Genomic DNA, 16,586 nt, shown 5'->3' on the forward strand with positions numbered 1-16,586 from the left:
GGGGTCAGGGAGGTGGGTGTGTAATATTTTCGGACCCTGTCTCTATTCTGTGAGACTCTCCACCACTTTTCAGCGCCCCATAAAACGGAAAGGACAGATATTAATTGTGTCGGAGTTTCCACACCACGAAAACCGCAACCATTTACGGAGCAGAGGTGGAAAATCACATTGTGATGAATGTGAATCAATGTCTCCATCTTTTTGTTATCTCTGCTTGCTGTCAGTCAGGGGCGTAACTAGGAGAGGCTGGGCCCCATAGCAGATTTCTACATTGGGCCCCCCTTCCCCCCCAAAATATATACATATTTAGGCAGCATTCACATAAACGTGTGCGCACCCGGCTATAGCGTGGCAGGCACATATCTGGCGCGCTGGAGAGGAGGAGAGGTGATCGCGGCTCACCCCTCCCCTCTCCATAGAGAATAGAGCCACATGCTCGTTCTTACGGCCATAGACACTCGCTCTTTCTTTTGTGGCCACGGCTCGAGCCCAGGAGCTATAGACGCCTAGGAGGGAAGTATATCCAGCAGCAAATTTGCAGCCAGATATACGACCCTCTACACTCATATACTCGCCCCTATATACATACAAGTATACGCTTATACACACACATTTATGCACTCTGTTACACTGTATATACAAACTCATAAAGTATATACACACATACTGTATATAAACATCACACATAGCCAATCACATGGCGGCAACTCAGTGCATTTAGGCATGTAGACATGGTCAAGACAATGGGGCACATTTACTAAGGGTCCGCAGCCGCGAATCCGTCGGGGTTTTCCCGAATATTTCCGCTCTGCGCTGTATTTCATGGGATTGTGGCGCACGCGATCGATTTTTGGCGCAATCGCGCCGACTTTCACGCGACAGAAATCGGGGGGGGGGGGGGCGTGGCCACCGGACAACCCGAAGGATTCGGAAAAACCGCGGAATTTAAAAAGCCATTTGTGTCGCAAGATCAAGCACTCACATACACCAGAAAAAAGCAGGTGAACTCCGGCGGACCTCACCGCAGCAGCGACACCTGGTGAATATCAGCGTACGGACCTTAGTGAATCCCAGCAGAACCCGAATCAGCGCCGGAGAACCCGCCGCTGGATCGCGACTGGACCGGGTAAGTAAATGTGCCCCAATATCCTGCAGTTCTCCCGAGCATCAGTATGGGGAAGAAAGGTGATTTGTGGCCTGTGAACGTGGCATGGTTGTTGGTGCCAGAAGGGCTGGTCTGAGTATTTCAGAAACTGCTGATCTACTGGGATTTTCACGCACAACCATCTCTAGGGTTTACAGAGAATGGTCCGAAAAAGAAAAAACATCCAGTGAGCGGCAGTTCTGTGGGCGGAAATGCCTTGTTGATGCCAGAGGTCAGAGGAGAATGGGCAGACTGGTTCGAGCTGATAGAAAGGCAACAGTGACTCAAATCGCCACCCGTTACAACCAAGGTAGGCAGAAGAGCATCTCTGAACGCACAGTACGTCCAACTCTGAGGCAGATGGGCTACAGCAGCAGAAGACCACACCGGGTGCCACTCCTTTCAGCTAAGAACAGGAAACTGAGGCTACAATTTGCACAAGCTCATCGAAATTGGACAGTAGAAGATTGGAAAAACGTTGCCTGGTCTGATGAGTCTCGATTTCTGCTGCGACATTCGGATGGTAGGGTCAGAATTTGGTACAACAACATGAAAGCATGGATCCATCCTGCCTTGTATCAGTGGGTCAGGCTGGTGGTGGTGGTGTCATGGATCCATCCTGCCTTGTATCAACGGCTCAGGCTGGTGGTGGTGGTGTCATGGATCCATCCTGCCTTGTATCAGCGGCTCAGGCTGGTGGTGGTGGTGTCATGGATCCATCCTGCCTTGTATCAGCGGCTCAGGCTGGTGGTGCTGGTGTCATGGATCCATCCTGCCTTGTATCAGCGGCTCAGGCTGGTGGTGGTGGTGTCATGGATCCATCCTGCCTTGTATCAGCGGCTCAGGCTGGTGCTGGTGGTGTCATGGATCCATCCTGCCTTGTATCAGCGGCTCAGGCTGGTGGTGGTGGTGTCATGGATCCATCCTGCCTTGTATCGGCGGGTCAGGCTGGTGGTGGTGGTGTCATGGATCCATCCTGCCTTGTATCAGCGGCTCAGGCTGGTGCTGGTGGTGTCATGGATCCATCCTGCCTTGTATCAGCGGCTCAGGCTGGTGGTGGTGTCATGGATCCATCCTGCCTTGTATCAGCGGCTCAGGCTGGTGGTGGTGGTGTCATGGATCCATCCTGCCTTGTATCAGCGGTTCAGGCTGGTGGTGGTGGTGTCATGGATCCATCCTGCCTTGTATCAGCGGCTCAGGCTGGTGGTGGTGGTGGTGTCATGGATCCATCCTGCCTTGTATCAGCGGCTCAGGCTGGTGGTGGTGGTGTCATGGATCCATCCTGCCTTGTATCAGCGGGTCAGGCTGGTGGTGGTGGTGCCATGGATCCATCCTGCCTTGTATCAGCGGGTCAGGCTAGTGGTGGTGGTGTCATGGATCCATCCTGCCTTGTATCAGCGGGTCAGGCTGGTGGTGGTGGTGTCATGGATCCATCCTGCCTTGTATCAGCGGGTCAGGCTGGTGGTGGTGGTGTCATGGATACATCCTGCCTTGTATCAGCAGGTCAGGCTGGTGGTGGTGGTGTCATGGATCCCTCCTGCCTTGTATCAGCGGCTCAGGCTGGTGGTGGTGGTGTCATGGATCCATCCTGCCTTGTATCAGCGGCTCAGGCTGGTGGTGGTGGTGTCATGGATCCATCCTGCCTTGTATCAGCGGCTCAGGCTGGTGGTGGTGGTGTCATGGATCCATCCTGCCTTGTATCAGCGGCTCAGGCTGGTGGTGGTGGTGTCATGGATCCATCCTGCCTTGTATCAGCGGCTCAGGCTGGTGGTGGTGGTGTCATGGATCCATCCTGCCTTGTATCAGCGGGTCAGGCTGGTGGTGGTGGTGTCATGGATCCATCCTGCCTTGTATCAGCGGCTCAGGCTGGTGGTGGTGGTGTCATGGATCCATCCTGCCTTGTATCAGCGGCTCAGGCTGGTGGTGGTGGTGTCATGGATCCATCCTGCCTTGTATCAGCGGCTCAGGCTGGTGGTGGTGGTGTCATGGATCCATCCTGCCTTGTATCAGCGGGTCAGGCTGGTGGTGGTGGTGTCGTGGATCCCTCCTGCCTTGTATCAGCGGCTCAGGCTGGTGGTGGTGTCATGGATCCATCCTGCCTTGTATCAGCGGGTCAGGCTGGTGGTGGTGGTGTCATGGATCCATCCTGCCTTGTATCAGCGGGTCAGGCTGGTGGTGGTGGTGTCATGGATCCATCCTGCCTTGTATCAGCGGGTCAGGCTGGTGGTGCTGGTGTCATGGATCCATCCTGCCTTGTATCAGCGGCTCAGGCTGGTGGTGGTGGTGTCATGGATCCATCCTGCCTTGTATCAGCGGCTCAGGCTGGTGGTGGTGGTGTCATGGATCCATCCTGCCTTGTATCAGTGGCTCAGGCTGGTGGTGCTGGTGTCATGGATCCATCCTGCCTTGTATCAGCGGGTCAGGCTGGTGGTGGTGGTGTCATGGATCCATCCTGCCTTGTATCAGCGGGTCAGGCTGGTGGTGGTGGTGTCATGGATCCATCCTGCCTTGTATCAGCGGGTCGGGCTGGTGGTGGTGGTGTCATGGATCCATCCTGCCTTGTATCAGCGGCTCAGGCTGGTGGTGGTGGTGTCATGGATCCATCCTGCCTTGTATCAGTGGGTCAGGCTGGTGGTGGTGGTGTCATGGATCCATCCTGCCTTGTATCAGCGGCTCAGGCTGGTGGTGGTGGTGTCATGGATCCATCCTGCCTTGTATCAGCGGGTCAGGCTGGTGGTGGTGATGTCATGGATCCATCCTGCCTTGTATCAGCGGGTCAGGCTGGTGGTGGTGGTGTCATGGATCCATCCTGCCTTGTATCAGCGGCTCAGGCTGGTGGTGGTGGTGTCATGGATCCATCCTGCCTTGTATCAGCGGCTTAGGCTGGTGGTGGTGGTGTCATGGATCCATCCTGCCTTGTATCAGCGGCTCAGGCTAGTGGTGGTGTCATGGATCCATCCTGCCTTGTATCAGCGGGTCAGGCTGGTGGTGGTGGTGTCATGGATCCATCCTGCCTTGTATCAGCGGGTCAGGCTGGTGGTGGTGGTGTCATGGATCCATCCTGCCTTGTATCAGCGGCTCAGGCTGGTGGTGGTGGTGTCATGGATCCATCCTGCCTTGTATCAGCGGCTTAGGCTGGTGGTGGTGGTGTCATGGATCCATCCTGCCTTGTATCAGCGGCTCAGGCTGGTGGTGGTGGTGTCATGGATCCATCCTGTCTTGTATCAGCGGGTCAGGCTGGTGGTGGTGTCATGGATCCATCCTGCCTTGTATCAGCGGCTCAGGCTGGTGGTGGTGGTGTCATGGATCCATCCTGCCTTGTATCAGCGGGTCAGGCTGGTGGTGGTGGTGGTGTCATGGATCCATCCTGCCTTGTATCAGCGGGTCAGGCTGGTGGTGGTGGGGTCATGGATCCATCCTGCCTTGTATCAGCGGCTCAGGCTGGTGGTGGTGGTGTCATGGATCCATCCTGCCTTGTATCAGCGGCTCAGGCTGGTGCTGGTGGTGTCATGGATCCATCCTGCCTTGTATCAGCGGCTCAGGCTGGTGGTGGTGGTGTCATGGATCCATCCTGCCTTGTATCAGCGGCTCAGGCTGGTGGTGCTGGTGTCATGGATCCATCCTGCCTTGTATCAGCGGCTCAGGCTGGTGGTGGTTATGTCATGGATCCATCCTGCCTTGTATCAGCGGCTCAGGCTGGTGGTGCTGGTGTCATGAATCCATCCTGCCTTGTATCAGCGGCTCAGGCTGGTGGTGTCATGGATCCATCCTGCCTTGTATCAGCGGGTCAGGCTGGTGCTGGTGGTGTCATGGATCCATCCTGCCTTGTATCAGCGGCTCAGGCTGGTGGTGGTGGTGTCATGGATCCATCCTGCCTTGTATCAGCGGCTCAGGCTGGTGGTGGTGGTGTCATGGATCCATCCTGCCTTGTATCAGCGGGTCAGGCTGGTGGTGGTGGTGTCATGGATCCATCATGCCTTGTATCAGCGGCTCAGGCTGGTGGTGGTGGTGTCATGGATCCATCCTGCCTTGTATCAGCGGGTCAGGCTGGTGGTGGTGGTGTCATGGATCCATCCTGCCTTGTATCAGCGGGTCAGGCTGGTGGTGGTGGTGTCATGGATCCATCCTGCCTTGTATCAGCGGCTCAGGCTGGTGGTGGTGGTGGTGTCATGGATCCATCCTGCCTTGTATCAGCGGCTCAGGCTGGTGGTGGTGGTGTCATGGATCCATCCTGCCTTGTATCAGCGGCTCAGGCTGGTGGTGGTGGTGTCATGGATCCATCCTGCCTTGTATCAGCGGGTCAGGCTGGTGGTGGTGGTGTCATGGATCCATCCTGCCTTGTATCAGCGGGTCAGGCTGGTGCTGGTGGTGTCATGGATCCATCCTGCCTTGTATCAGCGGGTCAGGCTGGTGCTGGTGGTGTCATGGGTCCATCCTGCCTTGTATCAGCGGCTCAGGCTGGTGCTGGTGGTGTCATGGATCCATCCTGCCTTGTATCAGCGGGTCAGGCTGGTGGTGCTGGTGTCATGGATCCATCCTGCCTTGTATCAGCGGGTCAGGCTGGTGGTGCTGGTGTCATGGATCCATCCTGCCTTGTATCAGCGGGTCAGGCTGGTGGTGGTGGTGTCATGGATCCATCCTGCCTTGTATCAGCGGGTCAGGCTGGTGCTGGTGGTGTCATGGATCCATCCTGCCTTGTATCAGCGGCTCAGGCTGGTGCTGGTGGTGTCATGGATCCATCCTGCCTTGTATCAGCGGGTCAGGCTGGTGCTGGTGGTGTCATGGATCCATCCTGCCTTGTATCAGCGGGTCAGGCTGGTGCTGGTGGTGTCATGGGTCCATCCTGCCTTGTATCAGCGGCTCAGGCTGGTGCTGGTGGTGTCATGGATCCATCCTGCCTTGTATCAGCGGGTCAGGCTGGTGGTGCTGGTGTCATGGATCCATCCTGCCTTGTATCAGCGGGTCAGGCTGGTGGTGCTGGTGTCATGGATCCATCCTGCCTTGTATCAGCGGCTCAGGCTGGTGCTGGTGGTGTCGTGGATCCATCCTGCCTTGTATCAGCGGGTCAGGCTGGTGGTGGTGGTGTCATGGATCCGTCCTGCCTTGTATCAGCGGCTCAGGCTGGTGGTGGTGGTGTCATGGATCCATCCTGCCTTGTATCAGCGGCTCAGGCTGGTGGTGGTGGTGTCATGGATCCATCCTGCCTTGTATCAGCGGCTCAGGCTGGTGGTGGTGGTGTCATGGATCCATCCTGCCTTGTATCAGCGGGTCAGGCTGGTGGTGCTGGTGTCATGGATCCATCCTGCCTTGTATCAGCGGGTCAGGCTGGTGGTGGTGGTGTCATGGATCCATCCTGCCTTGTATCAGCGGGTCAGGCTGGTGGTGGTGGTGTCATGGATCCATCCTGCCTTGTATCAGCGGGTCAGGCTGGTGGTGGTGGTGTCATGGATCCATCCTGCCTTGTATCAGCGGCTCAGGCTGGTGGTGGTGGTGTCATGGATCCATCCTGCCTTGTATCAGCGGCTCAGGCTGGTGCTGGTGGTGTCATGGATCCATCCTGCCTTGTATCAGCGGCTCAGGCTGGTGCTGGTGGTGTCATGGATCCATCCTGCCTTGTATCAGCGGGTCAGGCTGGTGGTGGTGGTGTCATGGATCCATCCTGCCTTGTATCAGCGGCTCAGGCTGGTGCTGGTGGTGTCATGGATCCATCCTGCCTTGTATCAGCGGCTCAGGCTGGTGGTGGTGGTGTCATGGATCCATCCTGCCTTGTATCAGCGGGTCAGGCTGGTGGTGGTGGTGTCATGGATCCACCCTGCCTTGTATCAGCGGCTCAGGCTGGTGGTGGTGGTGTCATGGAGCCATCCTGCCTTGTATCAGCGGCTCAGGCTGGTGGTGGTGGTGTCATGGATCCATCCTGCCTTGTATCAGCGGCTCAGGCTGGTGGTGCTGGTGTCATGGATCCATCCTGCCTTGTATCAGCGGCTCAGGCTGGTGGTGGTGGTGTCATGGATCCATCCTGCCTTGTATCAGCGGGTCAGGCTGGTGGTGGTGGTGTCATGGATCCATCCTGCCTTGTATCAGCGGCTCAGGCTGGTGGTGGTGGTGTCATGGATCCATCCTGCCTTGTATCAGCGGCTCAGGCTGGTGGTGGTGGTGTCATGGATCCATCCTGCCTTGTATCAGCGGGTCAGGCTGGTGGTGGTGGTGTCATGGATCCCTCCTGCCTTGTATCAGCGGGTCAGGCTGGTGGTGGTGGTGCCATGGATCCATCCTGCCTTGTATCAGCGGGTCAGGCTGGTGGTGGTGGTGTCATGGATCCATCCTGCCTTGTATCAGCGGGTCAGGCTGGTGGTGGTGGTGTCATGGATCCATCCTGCCTTGTATCAGCGGCTCAGGCTGGTGGTGGTGGTGTCATGGTGTCTTTGGGCCCCTTGGTAACGCCACAGCCTACCTGAGTATTGTTGCTGACCATGTCCATCCCTTTATGAGCACAATGTACCCTGTAACATCTGATGGCTACTTTCAGCAGGATAATGCGCCATGTCATAAAGCTGGAATCATCTCAGACTGGTTTCTTGAACATGACAATGAGGTCACTGGACACAAATGGCCTCCACAGTCACCAGATCTCAATCCAATAGAGCATCTTTGGGATGTGGTGGAACGGGAGATTCGCATCATGGATGTGCAGCCGACAAATCTGCGGCAACTGTGTGATGCCATCATGTCACTATGGAGCAAAATCTCTGAGGAGCTTCCAGCACCTTGTTGTATCTATGCCACCAAGAATTGAGGCAGTTCTGAAGGCAAAAGGGGGTCCAACTAGCATGGTGTACCTAATAAAGTGGCCGGTGATGTGCATATATTTAAATGTGCACATATATATGTTTATATAAATATGTGTGTGTAGAAATACAGTAGATGCATATATACACAGTATATACAAACAGCACACACAATATATAACCACGAATACAGGCAGCTCCAAGACGTCCAGTATTAGGTGAAAAAAATTGGTTGGGAGTTGAGCGGCAGGTTGTTCAGCTGCGCGAGGGATTGTGCGGGTGGGTACTTGTTCGGCCGCCGGGGCGGGTGTTTGGCGAGTCGGACAGTTGGTGTAGACTGGGCTGTAGAGTTGGGAGGAGGGGCATCCGTCCGCTCTGTCAGCGGTCGGCTCCAGTATGCAGGGGGATGGGGGGGAGGTCACTTGTGCCGGGGGACGGTCGGTCACCTGTGCGGGGCGGGTGGCCGGCTCACGGAGGGAGAGGGCGGGCAGCCCACAGAGGGGGCGGGTTTAGGAGTGGACACAGAGGTAGGGGCCCGGGGCACAATCCGGCAGGCACCGACACTACAAGGACACAAGGAGTCCGTGCATCCCCGGGTCCCTTAACCTCACGGGCCCCGTAGCAGCCGCTGGCACAAACGTTTCCTTATCATCCGTTGCACATGGGACTTAGGCCTCATTCACACGACTGTAGGGGGATGTATGTACGGCCACAAGCTTCCAGACGTACCTCCATCCCCTATAGACCGACAATGGCCGCACGGAGCGATACGGCTCGGTATTTCGGGATGTGTGCCGTGGATCACTATGGAGGGGGAAGGGGTTAGGGTTTGTCCTGGGGTCTTGTGGATCATCTTCATCCGTATGAATTCTGTATCCGTGTGCTCCACAGTCCTTGTCATCTTCTGGTGGACTCAGGTCTTCCTGTCATGCAGTACGGCAGACACCACCCTCGTGCGCCCCGGGACCCCCCTTTCCGTGGAAGAGTATGAGAAATTCATAAAGATGATCCAACCGGAATGGAAAGCCAAACAGCTCTGCGAGATCCGCCTCCGCTCCGGCTGTGAAGACCCCCAAGTCTTTGGCTACGATTTGGTGGAGAACCATGGACACGTTCCAGCGGGTGAATATGAATGTTGTGTGTAAGTGGGACCCCAGAAGGCGTAGCACAGGGTGACCGCGGTGTTGGTGTTACAGGCCCCGTGTGCACGGACTCCGACACATTTGACTCCTTCTGCCAGCTTGCAATGTTCCGCTGCATGGAGAACCAGTTCTACGTGAAGGTGAGGGGGGACCGGCCAAAATTCAGAAAACACAAACTCCACCTCTGAGTCACTAAAACATTCGCAATTCTTGCTCCAGGTTCTAGAAGGTTCTGAATCTTCACCTTATAAGGAGTCTTCAAATACAAATGAGTTTATCTGATGCACCGGAGGCGGAGCCTTACTGCACCCGTTTTCACTGTCGCTTCACACAATGGGGCAGATTTACTCACCCGGTCCATTCGCGATCCAGCGGCGCATTCTCTGCGGTGGATTCGGGTCCGGCCGGGATTCACTAAGGCAGTTCCTCTGCGCTGAAGTCCGCCTTGGTAAAGGTAAGTGCGTGTCCCGCAACACTTTTTTTTTTTAAATGCGGCGGTTTCTCTGAATCCGTCGGGTTTTCGTTCGGCCACGCCCCCGATTTCCGTCGTGTGCACGCCGGCGATGATGCGCCACAATCCAATCGCGTGCGCCAAAATCCTGGGGCAATTCAGGGAAAATCGCCACAAATCGGAAATATTCAGGTAACACGTCGGGAAAACGCGAATCGGGCCCTTAATAAATGACCCCCAATGAGTGACATCTCCCACAGAACCGGCGTGTAAAAACTAGAGAATAAGAGCTCCGCCCCCAGTGCTCAAAGACGCTAATTTGCATAAATTTACAAGCATAATTTCCATGTGTATAAGCTCTCCAGATCTGTAACTTTCTGCAGCTTATAGGTGCACTGGAGGCGGGGCCATGCCTCCCCCCTCGTGCTCTGAGAAGCTGATTTGCATAAAAATGAATGATAAATATTATCTTAAATGACAAATCAATGACATGTCCGGAAAACACCGCACTGCTCCTAAATATGAGGCGGTGGTCTCTTTAAAGGGGTTTTACAGAAATTCTGAATCCATTAGAATTTGGTTTAACTGGAAAGTCTCATCCCGTTCATTCTGCTGATCTGTAACCCTGTCCTCTGTAACCAATCATCTGTATTCATGTGTAATACTTCATTCACCCTGTGGGGGCGCTGCAGGGAGAGGAAACACTAGAAAGTGCTGGTGAGGTCTTTGCAGATTAGTAAGTTTTTGGGGGTTTCAGCTGTTGTCTCCATGACCTGAGATATTCACCCACTTCCAGTCCTCAGTTATGTCCCTTCTCCATCCTGCAGAGAATTCCATGTTCAGAGACAATTACAAAGAATCCAAATGCGGATGAATTATCAGAAGAAATGATCAACCCATTAGGTAAGAAGCAGCATTATAGCTATATTATATAGTACTCCTGTACATAGGGGGCAGTATTATAGCTGTATTATATAGTACTCCTGTACATAGGGGGCAGTATTATAGCTGTATTATATAGTACTCCTGTACATAGGGGGCAGTATTATAGCTGTATTATATAGTACTCCTGTACATAGGGGGCAGTATTATAGCTGTATTATATAGTACTCCTGTACATAGGGGGCAGTTTTATAGCTATATTATATAGTACTCCTGTACATAGGGGGCAGTATTATAGTAGTTATATCCCTGTACATAGGGGGCAGTATTATAGTAGTTATATTCTTGTACATAGGGGGCAGTATTATAGCTGTATTATATAGTACTCCTGTACATAGGGGGCAGTATTATAGCTGTATTATATAGTACTCCTGTACATAGGGGGCAGTATTATAGCTATATCATATAGTACTCCTGTACATAGGGGGCAGTATTATAGCTGTATTATATAGTACTCCTGTACATAGGGGGCAGTATTATAGCTGTATTATATAGTACTCCTGTACATAGGGGGCAGTATTATAGTAGTTATATTCCTGTACATAGAGGGCAGTATTATAGTAGTTATATTCTTGTATATAGGGGGCAGTATTATAGTAGTTATATTCTTGTATATAGGGGGCAGTATTATAGTAGTTATATTCCTGTACATAGGGGGCAGTATTATAGTAGTTATATTCCTGTACATAGGGGGCAGTATTATAGTAGTTATATTCCTGTACATAGGGGGCAGTATTATAGTAGTTGTATTCCTGTACATAGGGGGCAGTATTATAGTAGTTGTATTCCTGTACATAGGGGGCAGTATTATAGTAGTTATATTCCTGTACATAGGGGGCAGTATTATAGTAGTTATATTCCTGTACATAGGGGGCAGTATTATAGCTGTATTATATAGTACTCCTGTACATAGGGGGCAGTATTATAGCTATATTATATAGTACTCCTGTACATAGGGGGCAGTATTATAGCTGTATTATATAGTACTCCTGTACATAGGGGGCAGTATTATAGTAGTTATATTCCTGTACATAGAGGGCAGTATTATAGTAGTTATATTCTTGTATATAGGGGGCAGTATTATAGTAGTTATATTCTTGTATATAGGGGGCAGTATTATAGTAGTTATATTCCTGTACATAGGGGGCAGTACTATAGTAGTTATATTCCTGTACATAGGGGGCAGTATTATAGTAGTTGTATTCCTGTACATAGGGGGCAGTATTATAGTAGTTGTATTCCTGTACATAGGGGGCAGTATTATAGTAGTTATATTCCTGTACATAGGGGGCAGTATTATAGTAGTTATATTCCTGTACATAGGGGGCAGTATTATAGCAGTTATATTCCTGTACATAGGGGGCAGTATTATAGCAGTTATATTCTTGTACATAGGGGGCAGTATTATAGTAGTTATATTCCTGTACATAGGGGGCAGTATTATAGTAGTTATATTCCTGTACATAGGGGGCAGTATTATATTAGTTATATTCCTGTACATAGGGGGCAGTATTATAGTAGTTATATTCCTGTACATAGGGGACAGTATTATAGTAGTTATATTCTTGTACATAGGGGGCAGTATTATAGTAGTTATATTCCTGTACATAGGGGACAGTATTATAGTAGTTATATTCCTGTACATAGGGGGCAGTATTATAGTAGTTATATTCCTGTACATAGGGGGCAGTATTATAGTAGTTATATTCCTGTACATAGGAGGCAGTATTATAGTAGTTATATTCCTGTACATAGGGGGCAGTATTATAGTAGTTATATTCTTGTACATAGGGGGCAGTATTATAGTAGTTATATTCTTGTACATAGGGGGCAGTATTATAGTAGTTATATTCCTGTACATAGGGGACAGTATTATAGTAGTTATATTCCTGTACATAGGGGGCAGTATTATAGTAGTTATATTCCTGTACATAGGGGGCAGTATTATAGTAGTTATATTCCTGTACATAGGAGGCAGTATTATAGTAGTTATATTCCTGTACATAGGGGGCAGTATTATAGTAGTTATATTCCTGTACATAGGGGGCAGTATTATAGTAGTTATATTCTTGTACATAGGGGGCAGTATTATAGTAGTTATATTCTTGTACATAGGGGGCAGTATTATAGTAGTTATATTCTTGTACATAGGGGACAGTATTATAGTAGTTATATTCCTGTACATAGGGGGCAGTATTATAGTAGTTATATTCTTGTACATAGGGGGCAGTATTATAGTAGTTATATTCCTGTACATAGGGGGCAGTATTATAGTAGTTATATTCCTGTACATAGGGGGCAGTATTATAGTAGTTATATTCTTGTACATAGCGGGCAGTATTATAGTAGTTATATTCCTGTACATAGGGGGCAGTATTATAGTAGTTATATTCCTGTACATAGGGGGCAGTATTATAGTAGTTATAATCCTGTACATAGGGGGCAGTATTATAGTAGTTATATTCTTGTACATAGGGGGCAGTATTATAGTAGTTATATTCCTGTACATAGGGGGCAGTATTATAGTAGTTATATTCCTGTACATAGGGGGCAGTATTATAGTAGTTATATTCCTGTACATAGGGAGCAGTATTATAGTAGTTATATTCCTGTACATAGGGAGCAGTATTATAGTAGTTATATTCTTGTACATAGGGGGCAGTATTATAGTAGTTATATTCCTGTACATAGGGGGCAGTATTATAGTAGTTATATTCCTGTACATAGGGGGCAGTATTATAGTAGTTATATTCCTGTACATAGGGGGCAGTATTATAGTAGTTATACTCCTGTACATAGGGAGCAGTATTATAGTAGTTATATTCCTGTACATAGGGGGCAGTATTATAGTAGTTATATTCCTGTACATAGGGGGCAGTATTATAGTAGTTATATTCCTGTACATAGGGGGCAGTATTATAGTAGTTATATCCTTGTACATAGGGGGCAGTATTATAGTAGTTATATTCCTGTACATAGGGGGCAGTGTTATAGTAGTTATTTTCCTGTACATAGGGGGCAGTATTATAGTAGTTATATTCCTGTACATAGGGGGCAGTATTATAGTAGTTATATTCCTGTACATAGGGGGCAGTATTATAGTAGTTATATTCCTGTACATAGGGGGCAGTATTATAGTAGATATATTCCTGTACATAGGGGGCAGTATTATAGTAGATATATTCCTGTACATAGGAGGCAGTATTATAGTAGTTATATTCCTGTACATAGGGGGCAGTATTATAGTAGTTATATTCCTGTACATAGGGAGCAGTATTATAGTAGTTATATTCTTGTACATAGGGGGCAGTATTATAGTAGTTATATTCCTGTACATAGGGGGCAGTATTATAGTAGTTATATTCCTGTACATATGGGGCAGTATTATAGTAGTTATATTCTTGTACATAGGGGGCAGTACTGTAGTAGTTATATTCCTGTACATAGGGAGCAGTATTATAGTAGTTATATTCCTGTACATAGGGGGCAGTATTATAGTAGTTATATTCCTGTACATAGGGGCAGTATTATAGTAGTTATATTCCTGTACATAGGGGGCAGTATTATAGTAGTTATATTCCTGTACATAGCGGGCAGTATTATAGTAGTTATATTCCTGTACATAGGGGGCAGTATTATAGTAGTTATATTCCTGTACATATGGGGCAGTATTATAGTAGTTATATTCTTGTACATAGGGGGCAGTACTGTAGTAGTTATATTCCTGTACATAGGGAGCAGTATTATAGTAGTTATATTCCTGTACATAGGGGGCAGTATTATAGTAGTTATATTCTTGTACATAGGGGGCAGTATTATAGTAGTTATATCCCTGTACATAGGGGGCAGTATTATAGTAGTTATATTCCTGTACATAGAAGGCAGTATTATAGTAGTTATATTCCTGTACATAGGGGGCAGTATTATAGTAGTTATATTCTTGTACATAGGGGGCAGTATTATAGTAGTTATATTCCTGTACATAGGGACAGTATTATAGCAGTTATATTCCTGTACATAGGGGGGCAGTATTATAGTAGTTATATTCCTGTACATAGGGGGTAGTATTATAGTAGTTATATTCCTGTACATAGGGGGCAGTATTATAGTAGTTATATTCCTGTACATAGGGGGGCAGTATTATAGTAGTTATATTCTTGTACATAGGGGGCAGTATTATAGTAGTTATATTCCTGTACATAGGGGGCAGTATTATAGTAGTTATATTCCTGTACATAGGGGGTAGTATTATAGTAGTTATATTCCTGTACATAGGGGGCAGTATTATAGTAGTTATATTCCTGTACATAGGGGGGCAGTATTATAGTAGTTATATTCTTGTACATAGGGGGCAGTATTATAGTAGTTATATTCCTGTACATAGGGGGCAGTATTATAGTAGTTATATTCCTGTACATAGGGGCAGTATTATAGTAGTTATATTCCTGTACATAGGGGGCAGTATTATAGTAGTTATATTCCTGTACATAGGAAGCAGTATTGTAGTAGTTATATTCCTGTACATAGGGAGCAGTATTATGTGAGTCATTTATTTGCATACACAGGTTCCCAGCATGCACCTGCCTCCCGAGTTACATGGCGACCTCGTGCCTTGGATGAGAAGGATGTGAGGGAGCTGTTGTCATCCCATCTCCGTTCTCTTACAGTGAAGCTGTTGGAGTTTAGTTTTGCTGTGTGTAACCAGACCCCCATCCGCAGGACCATGCGGACCCTCCCTAAAAGTCCAGGCGCCCCAGGAGGTCCAGCTACAACATCGGCCCCACTTAAAGTAACTGAAGAAGAGCAGAATGATTTGCACCAGGACCTGGATGAAATGACATCTGGGCGGGAGCTGCTGAATCTGACACCTGACAAGGAGGAGGAGCTCTCTCTGACACCTGACAAGGAGGTGGAGCTCTCAGGCCACCAGAATGGAGGAGAGGGGTCGCAGAGGTCAGTGGCCTCAGGTCCTGGGGGCTCTGGTGACACCTCTGGGGAGGATGTGAGGAACCAAAACGACTGCTATAAGACAGATGAATAAATATAATGGATATTGGAACGATGAGAGTTGTAGTCAAGACACAAAGGCAGAACCATTCATGCATAATTATAAGATCTCTGCTTGCTGTCAGTAAAGATTTACTTTCTTGATGTGATTAATGTGATCTAGAGCTCCCACTGCTGAGAGTTTGTTACAATGTTGCAGTCTAGGTAATACTCTACGACAGTGATGGCGAACCTTTTGGAGACTGAGTGCCCAAACTACAACTAAAATCCACTTATTTACCATGAAGTGCCAACGTGACATTTTAAGCAGTAACTTATTGCTCCCTGTTCTTCCTTATCTTTCAATCGTATCGGCCGCCTGAGGCCACCAATACAGTTGAAAGAAGGAACGCAAAAGCAGACTCTGGTTGTAGCTTCTCTCCAGGGTCTCTCTGTAGAGGATGAATGGTGGGTCCAGTAGGATGAGCTCCAAAGAGATTGCAGTTCTGTAAACACCTTCGCACTTTTACCGCAGTTCCAAACAGCCAATGAAATGTTGCTTTAAAACAGCGCTGAGAGCAGCATCTCTTAAGTTGCCTGGGACTGCAGGTGGATTTGGTCCTATTTGGTGAACTCTGTCCTGGACCCATGGTCTGAGTGCCCAAAGAAATGGCCCCGAGTGCCACCTCTGGCACCCGTGCCATAGGTTCGCCATCACTGCTCTACGACGTTCTTATATTCCACTGATACATTGTAACAAGGCCTCAGCTTTGTGAGTGGTAACAAGTCATGAAGCCTCTACATACAACCACAGATGAACTGTTTCAATTATATTCCGAGGGGGAGTCCTCTCACTGCTGTGCTCTGTGCTCTGTGCTCTGCTACAGCAGGATTATGGTTACTACTACAGCGGTCATTGAGAGCAGATATAACACAGCAGTGAGAGGACTCCTACTAGATACAATACTGCTATATGAATCCATTGTTCTCAGTCCTGACAAAGGTCTGAGAGAGGTGTATGTTAGTAGCAGCAGGACTGTGATATGAGGATCCATAATCCAGGATTGAGCACATGACCCGGCCTGTTAGCGGCTTAGACCAGGTACATACAGTATTAGGGAATGGCCTAGACACCC

The 16,586-nt window shown here is 49.1% G+C and overlaps 1 protein-coding gene across 2 annotated transcripts; it reads left to right on the top strand.

Annotated features, from left to right (window-relative positions):
- The first annotated feature begins 8,788 nt into the window (after window positions 1-8,788).
- Window positions 8,789-15,523, top strand: ACRBP (acrosin binding protein). 2 transcript variants are annotated; one of them, XM_072129993.1, is made up of 4 exons: window positions 8,789-9,051; window positions 9,126-9,211; window positions 10,350-10,425; window positions 15,030-15,523. In XM_072129993.1, the coding sequence occupies exons 1-4, from the start codon at window positions 8,793-8,795 to the stop codon at window positions 15,503-15,505; spliced, it is 897 nt and encodes a 298-aa protein (XP_071986094.1). In that variant the 5' UTR covers window positions 8,789-8,792; the 3' UTR covers window positions 15,506-15,523. The 2 variants fall into 2 exon arrangements, with proteins under 2 accessions (XP_071986094.1, XP_071986095.1); XM_072129994.1 differs by having other exon boundaries at window positions 15,132-15,523.
- Window positions 15,524-16,586: the final 1,063 nt, after the last annotated feature.

The sequence above is a fragment of the Engystomops pustulosus genome, chromosome 11, assembly GCF_040894005.1.
Source record: "Engystomops pustulosus chromosome 11, aEngPut4.maternal, whole genome shotgun sequence".
Classification (NCBI taxonomy): Eukaryota; Metazoa; Chordata; class Amphibia; order Anura; family Leptodactylidae; genus Engystomops; species Engystomops pustulosus.